Source organism: Centroberyx affinis, unplaced genomic scaffold, assembly GCF_046629955.1.
Source record: "Centroberyx affinis isolate AG114_WGS23_722 - 3 ecotype Tasmania unplaced genomic scaffold, CSIRO-AGI_Caff_v1 ptg007358l_1, whole genome shotgun sequence".
Lineage (NCBI taxonomy): Eukaryota > Metazoa > Chordata > Actinopteri > Beryciformes > Berycidae > Centroberyx > Centroberyx affinis.
Genome location: NW_027283710.1, coordinates 37,570 through 55,399, shown reverse-complemented (window position 1 = coordinate 55,399; position 17,830 = coordinate 37,570). Strand labels below are relative to the sequence as shown.

General features: G+C 37.9%; 1 protein-coding gene across 2 annotated transcripts; it reads left to right on the top strand.

Moving 5' to 3' along the window:
- The first annotated feature begins 2,165 nt into the window (after positions 1-2,165).
- Positions 2,166-16,925, top strand: LOC139639483 (tetraspanin-5-like). 2 transcript variants are annotated; one of them, XM_071513585.1, is made up of 10 exons: positions 2,166-2,252; positions 3,432-3,482; positions 4,152-4,298; positions 6,119-6,289; positions 7,323-7,448; positions 7,647-7,694; positions 8,644-8,760; positions 10,237-10,298; positions 15,726-15,766; positions 16,138-16,925. In XM_071513585.1, the coding sequence occupies exons 1-9, from the start codon at positions 2,172-2,174 to the stop codon at positions 15,736-15,738; spliced, it is 816 nt and encodes a 271-aa protein (XP_071369686.1). In that variant the 5' UTR covers positions 2,166-2,171; the 3' UTR covers positions 15,739-15,766; positions 16,138-16,925. The 2 variants fall into 2 exon arrangements, with proteins under 2 accessions (XP_071369686.1, XP_071369685.1); XM_071513584.1 differs by lacking the exons at positions 15,726-15,766; positions 16,138-16,925 and adding an exon at positions 11,889-11,961.
- Positions 16,926-17,830: the final 905 nt, after the last annotated feature.

Genomic DNA, 17,830 nt, shown 5'->3' with positions numbered 1-17,830 from the left:
TTTATCCTATACCCAGGGCTCTGCTTTTCATGTTTCATAATTACTAATAATGAGAGCTGGGGAAAGAAGCCTGATTGCCTGTGGTGACAGCAGATCCCAGAGGAAATTAACTAGTCTTAACTACTGAAGTTAAAGTACTTACAGAACTGTTGTGCCAAGCTGTTTTTTGAGTACTGGTCAATACTTCTACTTGGATCATTTTCAAAAGTCTTTACTCCTACTTTTCTTGAGCAAGTAAAAAAGAATTTGCATAATAGCAATGAATGCAATTAGAGCTGCATGTACCATAAGACAGTCCTTCTCTGGAGTTTCTTTTGCAAATTGCATATGATCAAAAAAGCAACCATTCAATCCCTGGACTAATAATGACCCCTCAAATTATTTGTAAAGACAGCATGGAAATAGATAAGCAGTTAATTTGAGGGAACAATTTTGTAAAGGGTGGAATATCACCATCAGGCCAGAGTCTGCTGTTCTGATACTGGACATGAGGATGAGGACAAAAGAATGGCAAACTGTTCATCCTCTTTCACAGTATATTTTTCTAAACTTTCAAAAGTATAAACTAAAAGTATCCTGAATGGAGTCTGTTAAAACATATTATCATTTGCTCTTGTTATATTAAATAATAAGGAGAGCTATATGTAGACTTATCTTCTATTACCACTACTACTACTACTACCACTGCTACTACTACTGCTACTACTACTGTCACAACCACTATACTACTACTACTGTAGCTGCTACTACTACTACTACTACTACTACTACTAGTCAAGGGTGGAGGTAACTAATACATTTGCTCATGTTACTGTAATTGAGTATTGAGCTTTTTTGTGTACTTCTACTTTTGTGAGTATTTTTAAAGGTCAGTAATTTTACTGTTACGTGTTTTTTTTTTTGCATGTTTTTGTATTGTACTTAACTACATTTTAAATCACATCCATTACAGAGTACAGATTTTGTAGGCAACAAAAATCGTAAATTGAACAACTGTAGAGCCACTGGCAGTGAACAACCAGTCAGCAGAGTAGGCTAATCTGTATCTGTCTATACTTCGCTTGTGCACTTTATTTTGTCATTTCCGGTTTTTCCAAATAAAATAATCTCTTTTGAACTGTGTACTCTTGGGCTCTTAGTATTGCATGGAAAAGATCACATATAAAAGTGTTTTGTTTTTTAAAAATGAACTAACTTTTACTCTGAGTGCATTTTAAAAGAGCTACTTTTTACTTTTACTTCAGTACATCCAGTTCTTTTACTTCTACTTAAGTAAAATATCAGCAAAGCATACTTCTATTTGAGTAAGACATTCTAGTAGGCCTACTCTTTCCTGCTACTACTACAATTTGTGCTGCTACAACAAAAAATGTATTAATAATAATAATAAGGAAATTATAATAATAATATAATAATAATAATATAAAAAATAATAATAATAATAATGATAACAACAATAATGATAATCATTGTATTAGCCTATTATTATTATTATATATTATATTATTATTTATTATAAGAAATAAACTATAGGAATTATTATCCTTTTTAACGTGTGAATTATAATTTCTTCTTCTCATAGTATTATTATTATTATCATTATCATTATTAGTATTTGGCCCATCATCATCATTATTATTATTATTATTATTATTATTATTATTATTATTATTATCATCATCATCATTATTATTATTATTATTATTATTATTATTATTATTATTACTACCAGAGATGGTGCAAATTAAAAGCCTCCGTTACTAGGTTACTACCACCGAAGAGACAGGAAGTGCCACAGCATGCCACAGATCTGATTGGCTGCAGTCTGAGTCTTTCAACTTGTTTGCCAGCCAATCGTTGACGACCACCCAGAGCTCGAGCACCGCCTCCAATGGGCGCAATTTGGACCGAGAGACTGGATGATATCTATTTTTATTCTGCGGAATTCGCGCGTCAAGGCCAGTTTACTGAGCCGATCCTGGTTCTGTGAGCGCGTCCTGAAACATCCAGCATGTTCCTTTCTGGATTGGATCGGCTCGAATTTCAACTGAACTAATTTGAAATGCATCTCCGGAGCGCTGAACCTGCTCCATCCCACACACAAAGCCTGTAAAACCAGGCCGTGGCTCTTATACTCCCATATAGAAACGCTGTGCTGATGATGCTCAAACATGTCGGGGAATCAGTACAAAGGCCACGAAGTCAGCTGTTGCATCAAATATTTCATTTTTGGATTCAACATACTGTTTTGGGTGAGTAGGTCTACATCTTTGTTTTATTTCTCAGCATCTGCGCCTCTCTCCCATAGCCGACAGTTAGGTTATTACAATGTCCACTGTGGCCAATAGGGTCGAAGGCCCCAATGATCAGTTCTTATAATGTATCCTATTACGTTTAAGTTGATATTTTAATTAAAATAGTCTGCTTGACGGGTCATTTTGCCCTTTATTTTGGCCAGAAATGCACTTCAGATAAGAGCAGCTGCAGGTCAGTTCAGATGGAAACTGAGCTCTAATCGGCTTTTTGTAGCGGACTAATGACAGCTCAACGCTTCAGTATTACAGGCTTATCATTCAAACTGGCACATTCATATCAGCTATAGGCTAAGCAGGTCACACCGGACTAGATAGATATACTTGCAGTCAGGTATATGCTGTCAACAGCAATGCATAGGAAGAAAATATATTTCCAGTGTACAAAATCTGTTTTGAACGAATGTCATAATTTTTTTTCACAGTTTTGAACATATTTCTTAACATATTCTGTAGTCTGAGTCTTTTTTGCAATATGGGAATTTGTGAAAAACTGTCACAATTTAGTACCAACATGGAAATGCCTCTTGGTTTCACCCTATGTCATATGAAATTGAGTTTTCACATATGAAACAAATGAACTTGCAGGTAAACCCCCCCCCCCCCCCAAAAAAAAAAAACAAAACAAAACACTTAATCTATGAACTGAAATGTTCACATCTGAAGTAAAAACGTGTAATGTCAGAGTATAAAGTGAAAAAAATTGTTCACATGTGTCCAACAAGCACATGTGCACTGAATTCACGTGACTTTTTTTGGAAGGGATAAACATAATCTGATGTACTGTAGCTGTATGTAATATATTGGGACATATAATATTTGAAATGAGTATGTTTTGCAGTATGGGATGCTTCTCCTTCAAATGACAGTGTAGTCGACTTATTTTTCCTTTGCCCATTGAGACAGAATGGAATATGAAAGTCACTATGAGTCACTTTGAGATAAATGAGGATAGAGACACAGAGGAGAACCAGGCCATATAGGGCCATGTAGGCCACAGAGGAAATTATGTGTCTCTATTTGCATTTAACAGTATAATATGGTAGATTTACATCATGCCATATGATGTAAATCTACATCATTTTTCCAGTAATATGACTTAGCTGTGGTGTTTTCCAGCTGCTGGGCATGGCCTTGGTTGGAATTGGACTGTGGGCATGGAGTGAGAAGGTGAGTAGGAGGAGACTGGATGAGTTATGATTACTGAATACCAAATATTCAACCAATAAAAGGTTTTAAAGGCTGATACTGATGCTGATATTTTATGACAGTTCAGTATCTTTAAATTTGACGATTTTCATGTCAAAAAAATCCAAGTATTCAGTGTTATCCTGAATTTTATTCTTGTCAGGGTGGAAAAGCCTCTGAAACAGTATTTAGGGAGACTAATTATCCTGATTTCAATCCAGGATAATAAAATTATAACAATCATTAAAATAAATAATAACAAAAAATAAAAATTATTACATAAAAAAAACATTAATTCATACTTGGAATCTGATCAGGATATCTCCTTAGAATGAATTGTGGTTAAGGACCATATCTGATTTTTTGATAAAAAGACAATATCAGCCCCACATATCAGTCTTTAAATTAACCCAATTGCTATATTTTTATTCATACTCTTTTTTTCTGTTGCTGTATTGCAACTTTGCTGCTGCATCGACCCAATTTTCCCCATGGAGTTCATAAAATTTTCATCCTACCTTATGTCATTTTGTCCCCTAGTGAACGTGTACAATTTACTGAACAGACCGGTGTGGCTTTGAGTGTTAAGTTGTTCCGGTGCAGACCGGTGTGGCTTTGAGTGTTAAGTTGTTCCGGTGTGTCCTTCACCAGGGGGTTCTGTCCAACATCTCGTCCATCACGGACCTGGGGGGTTTGGACCCGGTCTGGCTCTTCATGGTGGTCGGGGGGGTCATGTTCATTCTGGGCTTCGCCGGATGCATCGGAGCGCTGCGGGAAAACACCTTCCTACTGAAGTTTGTATGTTCCACACTAAGCCAGCCTGACTTCCCTCACCACCTCCCTCACTGCTTCTGTATCTAAATATCTTGAATGTCCACTCCACTTCCACATGGTGACCTATTATAAATCAAAAGGGTAAACGCTGTCTTCTGTAATTGCAGTTGTACCACCAATTTCCTATCAACCATGTCAGGCACCATCATGGGCCATTGGAGAATTGGCTGTTCACAAATGGAGTCATTCCTATGTTCCCAGGGTCCTATGTTCCCCAGTTCTACATATGTGCTCTCCCAGGGTCCTATGTTCCCAAGGTCCTATGTTCCCAGGGTCCTATGTTCCCCAGCTCTATATAGCACATAATGGGAACCTGAAAAAGATGTTCCCCAGCTCTGTATTCACTTAATATGGTTAGTTAGGGTTAGGGTTAAGGTTAAATATAGGACCCTGGGAACATAGGACCCTGGGAGAGCACATATGTAGAATTGGGGAACATAGGACCCTGGGAACATATGACCCTTTGTCATGTTCCCATCAAGTGCCATATAAATCTGGGGAACATAGGACCTTGGGAACATAGATACGCTCCCACAACAACCAGGCTAGAAAAAGAAAGTTAGCTTTCCTGAAAAAGCTTGCGGTGTGGCTGTAGCTCAATTCAGTAATGTCATAAGTAAAAGTGAATAGTCTGATAAAGTGGATTTGTTTCCAAATGTAGTTACTGTGACACAGTAAACTGTCTTGTCTTTAGCCCTAGTCTCTACTCCAAAACACTCTGAGTTGTAGCTTGAGAAGAGTCAGCTCAGTTAACTTGAACAAACTGTTAGCTAGCTGACTAGCCACAAGGCTCATTTAGCAAAGAAACCAACAATGTTAACATACTAGCGACTATTAATGCTAACATTAGCTTCTACTAAAAGCTTAAGGCAGCAATTACTGCTAAAATATGTTTAAGCTTGAATACCCTGAACAGTTGGGGACTTCTAAACTAGTTACTCTACTCTGAAATCCATTCAAATTGTACTGTTATTTCCACTTGTCTCTATTTATTGTATCTTACCTATTTAATCAATGTTTAGACTGATGGAATAAATGTCTTAGGACCATTTAGTAGTACTTTTTAGGGTCTTAGGTTAGTCTTAGGTGTTTTGTAGGTTGTAAATGTTACTGTATAATACATGCACTTTTTCAAATCTAGACGTGTCAGTAAACATATTTTAAATACTATCTGCTTAGTGTCTGGGCCCCTATTCTCAAGCTTCAGATAGCTTATCAGGGTGTCCCATTTCACATATCTCCATTATGTCTCATATGATTGTACTTAACTGATTTGTGAATAAACTGAACTGAACTGAACTACTAGATATGTTAATGTTAACAAGACAGTGATGGTTAGCTGACCAGATGCTAGCTAACAAGCTGACATTATCTAAACACTCCGCACACAAACAGCACAGAAATGAATTATGTCTATTGAATTCTGTTGAGTCGGCCAAGTTGTACATTTAGAAACACAACCAGGTGTTCACAGCCACTGTTGCCCAAGAGCTGAGGTTCTCCAATATGGCCGCCAGAGATTGTGATGCGTCACCTGAAAGCTGTCTATTCTTTTTCCTTAAAAGACCTATCATGATATAACTTATCAGGTGAATAAAGGTGGTAAACTCTATTCTGAAAATAATAAGGTTGGGAAACTAAGGTTGCGTCATATTATCTAGTTTATCAAGTGATGACTGTGCAGAAAATTCTGTGTACTGCCGATTTTGATGCAGTTGTAAGTGTCTTCATTGTTTCTCCTCTTCTTCTCGTTTTCTGTCTTCTCCCTGCTCATGCGGCCGTAGTTCTCCGTGTTTCTGGGAATCATCTTTTTCTTGGAGTTGACTACGGGAGTGTTGGCGTTCGTCTTTAAGGATTGGATCAAAGACCAGTTGAACTTATTCATCAACAATAACATCCGGGCGTACCGGGACGACATCGATCTACAAAACCTCATAGACTTCACTCAGGAATACGTAAGTTGAGAAGACAGCGGGGAATAATTATCACGTACATTTACAGGGAGTCATTCCTATGTTCCCAGGGTCCTATGTTCCCAGGGTCCTATGTTCCCCAGATTTATATGGCACATTATGGGAACCTGAAGAAGATGTTCCCCAGCTCTGTATTCACTTAATATGGTTAGTTAGGGTTAGGGTTAAACATAGGACCCTGGGAACATAGGACCCTGGGAGAGCACATATGTAGAACTGGGGAACATAGGACCCTGGGAACATAGGACCCTGGGAGAGCACATATGTAGAACTGGGGAACATAGGACCCTGGGAACATAGATACGCTCCCCATTTACAGTAGACTTTAGAAACTTACAGAAGATTGAATTAATCACATTATAAGCACATAGTGAATGCTTAATAATTATTATAATCAGAGCATAATATAATACAATATATAATATAATAACACAATGTGCCAAAGATGTAGGGGGTTGAATACTTGAATAGTTAATGACATGTCTTCTAATTCAAATGAGGTAAACCTGCTGAGTGGAGGCTTTACCAGTTCAAATGCTGCAAACTGGCCTGATTGGAAGGATTTTAGTAATTGTTTAGTGAGGGGAGCCAATCAGGAACGAGTCCAGTTGTGATGCGTTTCCTGGGGTTAGTCTGAAACTGCCTGGGAAAAAAGGATGGATTTAAAAAAAAAATACATTAACTTAAAATGTAACCACTGAAACAAAATCACATTTTTAACAATGGCATTAAACATCTTTGACTACGGAAGAGGATTAGGGTCATGTGTAAAATGAAAAATGTATTTGAATTCTGAGTTCTGACTTTATTTTCAGAATTCTGACTTTTTTTTTTAGAATTCTGACTTTAAACTCAGAACTCAAATACATTTTTCACATGTGACCCTAATCCTCTTTCGTATTTGACCGTATTATGTGTATAAATAGAGGAAATTTTGATTTCCTATAGTAGGGCTACTTTAATAATTTGCAAAACCGTTATAGTTATTTTCCCTTTCTGTTCTGTCTGCCTGTAGTGGGAGTGCTGCGGTGCGTTCGGGGCCGATGACTGGAACCTCAACATCTATTTTAACTGCACTGATGGGAATCCCAGTAGGGAAAAGTGTGGCGTTCCCTTCTCCTGCTGCACCAAAGACCCAGCGGTAGGAGACACATACACATCTATAGGATTATACATGCGTTTCTCTCAGTTTGTTCTCGAAAGAAACGCCTCCATTTCCCATCTTCATCTCCTCCTTATTATTCTTCTTTCAATGCCATCCTGTAACACACTTTATAAACGCTGCTTTTAGATGCAGTAAGTGCTGTATGAATAAAGTTTATTATATTATTATCTCCAGGAGGACGTGATAAACACACAGTGTGGTTATGACATTCGAGCCAAACCAGTAAGTAGCGTCTTCTTTGTGCTTTACTCACTCACTCTGTTAGTTTGATTGATTACATATTTATTGTAGAATTGATCAATACTACACTGGTTGTCTATGAGAAGCCCTTAACCTGAATTGATTCTAATGAGACGTTTTGATCAGATTCCACACAGGTATAAATGAATATGTCATTATTATCATTAGCAGTAGTAGAGATAGTATGGATTGAATTTTATTGTCATTATCTGGGTTTCAGTGGAGAGTGTTAGTGTCCCATGATGGTCTAAATGCTGTTTGAGAACAATACAATTCTGAATTTGCTTTAAATTTGCCATGAAAATTGTCACATTTAAAGATGCTGAATATTGGCAGGAATATAGATACTGGCAGCTTCAATCGAAAAAAAAAATCAATATGGTTGTAAGATAAACCAGATCAATAAAGGGCTGGACAAATGGATCCATTTGCATTCCGGGTTCACAATTTCCTAATAATTTCCGAGAAAGTTAATTTAAAGAACTGTTAATTTCTTAGGAAGTTTCCTGGAAAGAACCATGAAATGATGTAGTAGTTACACAGAAAATGTAAGCAGTATTATTGAGAAAATACTAGGAAGAGGTCAATTATCAGAAGTCATTATTCATATAATTATGTAATATAGTTATTTGTTCAATTCCTAATTAATTTTAGTTAATTTTTGTCTAATTTTCTATATAACTACTACATAATTTCATGGTTCTGTCTTGGAAACAACAGAAGAAATTACCATTGAACTCTTTCTCTATTTTCCCTATAATTAGAACATCATTTCATGGTTCTTTCCAGGAAACTTCCTAAGAAATGAACAGTTCCTTTCTAGGAAATTATTAGGAAATTGCGGACCCGGAAAATAAAGCGTTACCTGGTTATCTGTACAGTAAAAAATCAAAATGTAAAGATAACCTTAGACAGTTGGTGTACGCCACAGGACTCGGAGCAGAAGGACTACATCAACGTGAAAGGCTGCGTGCCACAGTTTGAGAAGTGGCTGCAGGACAACCTCACCTTGGTGGCCGGGATATTCATAGGAGTTGCACTATTACAGGTCAGAAAAACACCTCTCCCCTCCGTAATGTTCCATGCAAACATGCTTACACACTACAGATAAAGGATGAAATGTGGGATAACGGAGTTCATGTTGAAGGAAAGCATCCCTCCTCTTGGGAGCGTATCTATGTTCCCAGGGTCCTAAGTTCCGAGGGTTCTAAGTTCCCAAGGTCCTAAGTTCCCAGGGTCCTATGTTCCCAAGGTCCTAAGTTCCCAAGGTCCTATGTTCCCAGGGTCCTAAGTTCCCAGGGTCCTATGTTCCCAAGGTCCTATGTTCCCAGGGTCCTAAGTTCCCAGGGTCCTATGTTCCCAAGGTCCTATGTTCCCAGGGTCCTAAGTTCCCAGGGTCCTAAGTTCCCAGCGTCCTAAGTTCCCAAGGTACTATGTTCCCAGGGTCCTATGTTCCCAAGGTCCTATGTTCCCAGGGTCCTAAGTTCCCAAGGTCCTATGTTCCCAGGGTCCTATGTTCCCATGGTCCTATGTTCCCACGGTCCTAAGTTCCCAGGGTCCTATGTTCCCAGGGTCCTATGTTCCCAGGGTCCTAAGTTCCCAGGGTCTTATATTCCCAGGGTCCTAAGTTCCCATGGTCCTATGTTCCCACGGTCCTAAGTTTCCAGGGTCCTATGTTCCCAGGGTCCTAAGTTCCCAAGGTCCTATGTTCCCAGGGTCCTAAGTTCCCATGGTCCTATGTTCCCAGGGTCCTAAGTTCCCATGGTCCTATGTTCCCACGGTCCTAAGTTTCCAGGGTCCTATGTTCCCAGGGTCCTATGTTCCCAGGGTCCTAAGTTCCCAGGGTCTTATATTCCCAGGGTCCTATGTTCCCCAGTTCAATATTCTCTTAACACACATTAACCCTCCTATTGTGTTCGGGTCAAATTTGACCCGTTTCAAGTTAAAATATTTAATAAATATAATTAATATAATATAATAATGTGAAAGAGTGTGTAAGAGTCTGGGTGGTTCTGTGGATAAAATTTCAAACTCTTGTTTGGGTTGGGTTTGTACGGAAGAGGATTAGGGCCACATGTGAAAAATTTATTTGAGTTCTGAGTTTAAAGTCAGAATTCTGACTTTAAAATCAGAATTCTGAATCCTGACTTTAATCTCAGAATTCTGACTTTAAAGTCAGAATTCTGACTTTAAACTCAGAACTCAAATAAATTTTTCACATGTGGCCCTAATCCTCTTCCGTAGGTTTGATCCACAAAACTACCCAGAATGTTTTATTGCTGCATGCCATACTATTAAAAACCCTAACCCCTGGGAACATAGGACCCTGGGAACATAGGACCCTGGGAACATAGGACCCTGGGAGAGCACATATGTACTGTAGAACTGGGGAACATAGGACCCTTTGTCATGTTCCCATTATGTGCCATATAAATCTGTGGAACATAGGACCCTGGGAACATAGGAATGACTCCCTCCTCTTTGAAAATGTCTGATGATGTCATTTCATGTGTTTTTATTTCAGATTTTTGGGATATGTTTGGCCCAAAACTTAGTGAGCGACATCGAAGCAGTGCGGGCGAGCTGGTGAGAAAACATTATCTTTAGTGTTACTGCTTCAGTTCAGTGTCTCATACATACATCACTGTTTTTGCTCCACTCCCTGCTTTGCACCCATTTGTTTTCAGTCATTGTGTGACATTAAGCATTATTTAAAATTCTTGAATATATCATGATGTAAATGCAGTACAGTATATGTAAGTATATTATGATGAAAATATTATATACAGGGACATAGCACAGGGTGAACTCAGTCTAACTGCAGAATAGAGTATACTATGAACAGAATTAATAGTATACATCCTAGTAATTAGTATCAAACTGATCATTATATGAGGATAGGGTCTTTTAAAGTAATGGAGCATAAATTAATTCTGAAAATATAATTGATTTTTGTTCATATTGGTGGTTGTTCACCTTATAATAATGACTGAATGGAGGTTGTAGGTTACCTTTTTAGGTACCACTACATCACTGATTACATAATAATGTATGGGCCATTCTAAAGTCTCACAACAGGCCTATAAAATGTCTTTTTATGAATCAAATTAGATTTCAGATCATTTCTTAACCTGTAGGTTGTTGGAACCTCTTCCATGACTAGGTCAAAAATGACCCGCATTAGAATCAATTATATTTCTTTCTATAATTAAGGTATGCTAGTTTCATCATTTGCAAAAAAATAAAAAATCAATTATAATTTGGTCTTGATGCGTTTGGAAATGTCACGAAAAAGTTTGGAAAAGTATGGAGCAATATTGTTGTACTAATAGTTAGTAGGAGCAAGACAACTATATATGCAAATCATACTGAACACCAAATCTTAAAATCAAATAGAGCTCTTAAGGTATGGAATTTTGAAATTGAAACTGTGTAGGAACCCTGGAAAAGTGTTTTTTTAACATATTTTAAAAGCATAGAAAACTATTATGAAAAAAACAGAAGAGCTATAGAAAATGTCAACATCAGGTTCAAGTTCAAACACATTTCTTTAAACCAGTGATTCTCAACCATTTTCATATCTTGGACCCCTACTTTAGTCCACATTAGGGCCACGGACCCCCATTTGATAAGATTTTGTCTCTTGAACCCAAATCTGAGAATATTTTTATTGTTAGATATGATTTTGTCCAGAATCCCATGACTATTTGTATTGTAGGTAGAGAGATAACAGTGAAACTATGATCAAAACAGCCATTCTTCTACATTCTCTAATTGTGTTCACTTCTTGTAAATGAAATAATGGTGAAGTTTAACAATTCATCAATTTGCTGGGGACCCCCTGGAACCCCCTCAAGGACCCCTGGTGGTCCCCAGACCCCACGTTGAGAACCACTGCTTTAAACCATCCATTATCTTAAATCTTAGCAGATTAAATCATTTCCCTCTAGTACAGTACATATTTATAAAAACATACACCATACAAGGTAACTAAGGGTTAATAAAGGCCAGGGAAGAACATGAAGTCTGTACCATTACTGCCAGAAACACTCATTCCCTATCAGGCTGAGGGGAACAAAGGGAAGGAGCGTTACTGAGCTTTACCATCACAATGCCAAAACTCACCTCACACCTCATTCTTCCTCCTCCTCCTCCTCCTCCTCCATGCTTCGTCAGGGTGCCCCCCCCTCTCTCCATGCGCCGACTCCCACCACACTCGGGCAAGAAAGCATCGGCTTACTACTCATGAGAGACACACATGCTGTATGTGTGTTTGTAGCCGGTGGGTGTGATGGATCCATTTCGTCATTGTTTTTTTTTGTTTTTTTGTCTTGAGCATTGCTGTGAGTTTTGGTAGTTAGCCTCTGTGTTGGTGTTCTTGTGCTGCGTTTCATTCGGTGTCGGAAGTCGGAAAATCCCAGCCGGTAGGTTGGAATTACAACCTCGAAAAAAAACAGAGGAGACACATAGATAAGAATGGCGAAAAGGCCAAAAAAAGGTACAAGTGCGAAACTTTAATTTCTATGAGCAAAACAGTAAATCGACATGTTCTGTGGTTGCTTTTTCTGTGTTCTAATAATTTAACTTTATCACTGTTGTCAAACAACAGCATGGTCATTTAGGGCTGGGCGATATGGTTGAAATCAATATCATGATAATCATAAGGATTTTTCTCAATATCAATATATATATCACGATATGCAAAATCACGTTAAATAATCAAATTAATGTTCATCTCATTGAACCAAATGGTAATGTTAGGTGTGATGTCAAACAAAACAGAAATATTCAAATAATATTCCTACCATACCTCATTTTATGAGAGTTTTTAAGTAAAATTTGCTTGTCATCATCAATTCAGACGGCAGAAATGTGTGTCACGATATCAAAATATCTTCATATCATCACAATATGATTCCACTGAAAGACGATAATATTGAATTATCGCCCAGCCTCATTAAAATGTTTATTTCTTGAAGTCTCAAAATGCTAACATGACTCCTCTCTTGAACGGAAGTTTGCTAGCCTGTTAGCATTTTGTGACTTCCAGAAAATAAACAATGCAGTTCTTTGATAACTGTGAAAAGGTAATGCCAGATCATTTACACAATATACATTTCACATACATTATCGCAACACAGAAAAAGCAACAACAGAAAATGTAGATTTTTTGTTTTGCCCATAGAGATAGAGCGGGGCATATCACTTGTACCACACTTTGTGGGCATGGGCCATTTGAAACGTCACACTATTCTTATCTATGGACACCTGCGAGATTTTCTTTGCTCAATGTAATTATGTCCATGATATTTGGCAGCGTTAGCTAGCTAGCTAGCATAGAAGATTAGCAACTGTAAAATTCATATGTTTAACCATCCAATACACAGGTGTTTTGATAGGTCATGTACAACTGAAAATGAAACTTAAAGTGTATTCTGAAGATTTTAAACATGTTCATTGTAATACAGTGTATGCTGCCATGTTGGCTTTACGTTAGATCACTACATCTGGAAAACTCTGGGTTTTTTGAGAAATTTTTGAGTTTCTGACCTAGAGTTCCGACTTGAACAACCGATCCGTTGCATTTTTCCTAGTAGGAAGCCGGAATTTCCGACTTTGCGACATCTCTGGAACGCAGCATTAGTTGTGAGTCCACCTCACTCCAGACATGGAGAACACTGGTTCTGTTTCCAAGACAGTAAAAACAAGATCTCCTGCTGCTGGAGCCATATCCTCCAAAGATTAACTTGAGTGTTAGCACTGTTATTACAAAGCTTAAAAAGCTCTGACAAACAGCAGCATTAATTAAATCTACCAAGACTATGTAGAGGTCAGTGTAATGTCAAGGGTAAAAGCAGGGCAACGTGATTCAAGGTCCACTTCACCATCACTTTGACTTTGGGGGGACGTATGATGTTTATCCAGGAGTCTGACATTTTTATGTGCATATAAATCTCAGGATTCTGCAGATTGAGATCTGCATGTTTGAGCTGTTCCTATTCAGACTTGGTCTATTCAAAGTGCGCATTAAGAATTTGTGCTTGTGCATGGGTTTATTTAAAACTTTGGCTTCTTTCTCTGTCCCAGAAGTATGTTGGAAAATCAGGCCTTTAATGCATTTCTGCTGAGGTATTGCCTTTGAAACCGCACGAGATGATTTCGCACTTTAGCGGCCCCAAGTGGCAGCGGGAGGTAACTGCTTGACTTTTTGAAAGTTTGAAGGACTTCGTTGCCCAGAAATTGCAGTGACGTCAGTAAACGAAATGTCTGCTTCTTAGTGTGCGGTGGGGTGGAGGTGGTGAAGAGCTTCAGCCGTCAATAGCGAGACCTTCTGTGGGCCCTGGTAGTGCCGTTTCCTTTGATGATCCCTTCAAAACTCTGGCACATAAATGGAAGGACACATCTTGACTGCTTAGTTGCAGAATGTCATCAAATTGCTTTAAACAGAGTTCCCACGGGCCTTGAAAACCCTTGAAAGCTTGTGGATTTCAACAAAATAATAATACAAGGCCTTGAAGGCTTTTAAAAATGACAAGATACTTGATTTTCATTGAAATATAGCTACCAAATTCATCAGTATGCCTCAGCTCTCTGGATCAACACTTCTCAAGTTCAATCTCGGAACCCATCGTCTACCCACGACGTCTCATATGCAGATATCTGTTTATAGAGATTAGCCAAAATGTCATCTGGACCTAAAAAACTTGTGAAACTAATCCGGTCGTAGACGTCGTCTCTCAACTCCAACTCCATTCTCGCGAGGAAGTCTTGGCCCGGATGTCCGCTGGCTACACCGGAAACCCCGAAATATTGGCCGTCGCCCCCAGAGTCTAATCATCGTCAGACTGATAGACGATGGGTTCCGAGATTGTCTCAAGGTTAACATGAAAGATTTCACCATGAGGCTCTACAAATCTAATTCTGTCTAATGTCATGTGTTACCCCAAAACATGACTGTTTGGAGTCCTCGAATTGCACCAAACAAGAGAAATTCACTGAAAAGTTCTTGAATTTGCTGTCCAAATGAGTGTTGGAACCCTGTTTCAATACCATTCCAGTTGTTCTGAGACCAGTCAACAGTCATTCATTTCCTTCAAGTTTTTGTGACTCAACAGTTCATAGTCCACAGTCATATTTGAGGTATTTGGTGTTTATTCGTGTGCATATTTCTTACTTTACATCATGAAACCAATGGGAGCGTTAGATATACTGTAGAATTTTGGGTGCGTGAAGAAAGGAGCTTACAAATGGACGCAAGTCAGAATTCGCGAACTGTAACTTGATTTACAACCATGCTGCAATCCCTTTTCACTTTTTGGGATGCATTGAGAAATCTGGTGTGATGGTGTTGATGGAGTGGACCTTGAAACCAGTAAACACATACAGTATGTAATTAACAAAGTGAGGAAGTACATAAACAGACAAATTCACAAAAAGAATTCTTAGGTGGTGTAAACCTTATTTCATGCAGCTGAACCTCTAACATTTGCACACTCCTACTGAGCTCTAAAGTTGGGCTGGTTTGCATTACCGACGCTTGGAGTCATATGACTTACCAAACAATCCCTTCCTTCTTCTTTCTGGCCTTGTTTTTTTGTTCCCCTTTCTCTTCACTGACAGTCTTTCACTTTGTCTGACTGAAACAGTTTCTCTGTGCGTCTCCGTCTCCACTGCTAATTCAGTCTTTTTCTCTCCAGTCCCCTAGTCTGGACAGTTGATCCTGTGCAGAAAAATGTGTTTTTTCCCCACCCATACCTCTCCTTGTCTGTGCTGTTGCATTTGTCTTTTACATGATGCATTGATGTTTTCTGCTTTCCTTCATGTGCTGAACTTTAATCTTTCTTCTTGCCAGGTTAAAATGATTAGTTAAAAGATATTTAGAGGTTAGAATTTCTTAATTGGTGAGCCACATAGGAGCATTGGAGTTAGTTCTGTGAATGAATATGATGATTTACTGCCTTTAGCTGGCTTTTTCATTAATTAAACTCCCTTTTTCCTCCTCTTTTTCTGCAGTTTTTTTACCTAATGCTGAAGCAGCATTCGCATTCTAACAGGTAACTTTATTTATTAATTCGGTAACATGTTAACTAAGGTATTAATTTATACATTATTTAATTATCATCTTTATAAACTATTAAATGTATAAATTAATACCTTAGTTAACATGAACACCATTAGTAAATTACACATTAGTTAACTGTTAATTAAGGGTGAGTTCATGTTTATTAAGCATTAACTAACCCTTATTAAGCATTAACTAACCCTTAACTTAGTGACCCTTATTGTAAAGTGTTACCATTAATTCAATGAAATTTTAAAGATTCAGTCAAGTGTCGAACGACAATGAAAATGGTCACTGGATCTTGTCTTCAATCATTTGTTAAGTGAGCATTCCTTTTAAAAATGACTTTTTTTTATTTGTCAGCTCCAGGTATTTGCAGCATGCCTCCTTGAACATTGCGAGGGATCAACCCAGAAAGGAGTTCACGGATCACCTGCACCATTTGTTCACTGAACCAGCACCTTTCCAATGCACTAATATGTGAAACTCTCTGTATATAACACTGTGTGTGACTATTGTAAAGATAGGAATGGGTGGAGAGGGCGGCTAGAGATGCACTACATGCCTATCATCACAATGCTCAAGTTTTGATAGCTACACATAGAGTGTAGGAGTTTTGATACATCTTTTTGATATTAGATCAGTATTTTTCAGTGAAAATTCAGCTCCGTCGCTAAATCATCTTTCTCATCTAGCGCTGGTGAAATAGTTATGACCCTTTAACAAATTTGAATTGGTTGGAGTGCTCACTTCACGTTCCTTCCCACCGCTTGTCCAGGACTGTGGCACTGGAGGGCGACGTTGGACAATTTTGCGCACATTATCATCAAAATTGTATTAGTTTTGGATGGAAGGCAGGATGTAGCACCATTTTTCCACAAATATTCTCATATTTCTGCGTTATCAACAAATCTGTTAATAGAATTTGCCTTGTCCCGCTAGAAATTAATTGAAAATTGCTATGTAAGATCTGTCAAACAGCAATGCATAGTTTGTGAATACAGTTGTGATGGCTGAGATGTGCTCATTATTTTCTAGATACTAACCCATTCAACCTAAGACAAAACGACAAATGTCTTACTCAACCACTCAACTTTAATGAATGATTACTAAGTTAATTGACTAAGAAGGATCATCCCTAATAAAAATTATGCAGCATATTGTTTGTAGGGTCCAATTTACAAGCAAAATTTCACCTCCACATCATGCTACAAATATCTAGTACTAGAGTTGAATGTCATGGCGATATTCCTTATGAAGAGGTGATACCAATGAAGGTCTTGAAGGTTTGGGGTAACACTTTACAATAAGGGTCACTAAGTTAAGGGTTAGTTGATGCTTATTAAGCATTAACTAACCCTTAATTAACAGTTAACTAATGTGTAATTTACTAATGGTGTTCATGTTAACTAAGGTATTAATTTATACATTAATAGTCATCTTTATAAACTATTAAATAATGTATAAATTAATACCTTAGTTAACATGAACACCATTAGTAAATTACACATTAGTTAACTATTAATTAAGGGTTAGTTAATGCTTATTAAGCATTAACTAACCCTTATTAAGCATTAACTAACCCTTAACTTAGTGACCCTTATTGTAAAGTGTTACCAGGTTTGGAAAACAAATCCGATAATTTCCATTTCGAAACGTTTTGGAGTTGGACAAGTATGGATGAAAAACCTTGTCCTGATACACATGACTACACAATTTATGTAGCTGTAGACCCACTGTCATTTCACATATTGTGGTAATTGTTGTTGTGAAGAATAATCTTCAGTATACATCATACTGATCACCAACCATTATCTTGAAATGAAATCCAGTCCGGGAAAAAAGGCTGGAATTTTGAAAAGCGTACAAATGTGCAGAAATGCCGGTTTTATCAGCGTCTCTGTTTGAAGGGTTTGAACGGACGCTCAAAGCAAAGCGTCACATTTTGTCATTCTGTTTGTAGTGCAGTATTTACTTCATCAGTACGTTTCCTTTAGTCTGTTCAGGTTCACTATTTTGGAGCTCAGGTGGGATACATTCCAAAAACTGAAAAACT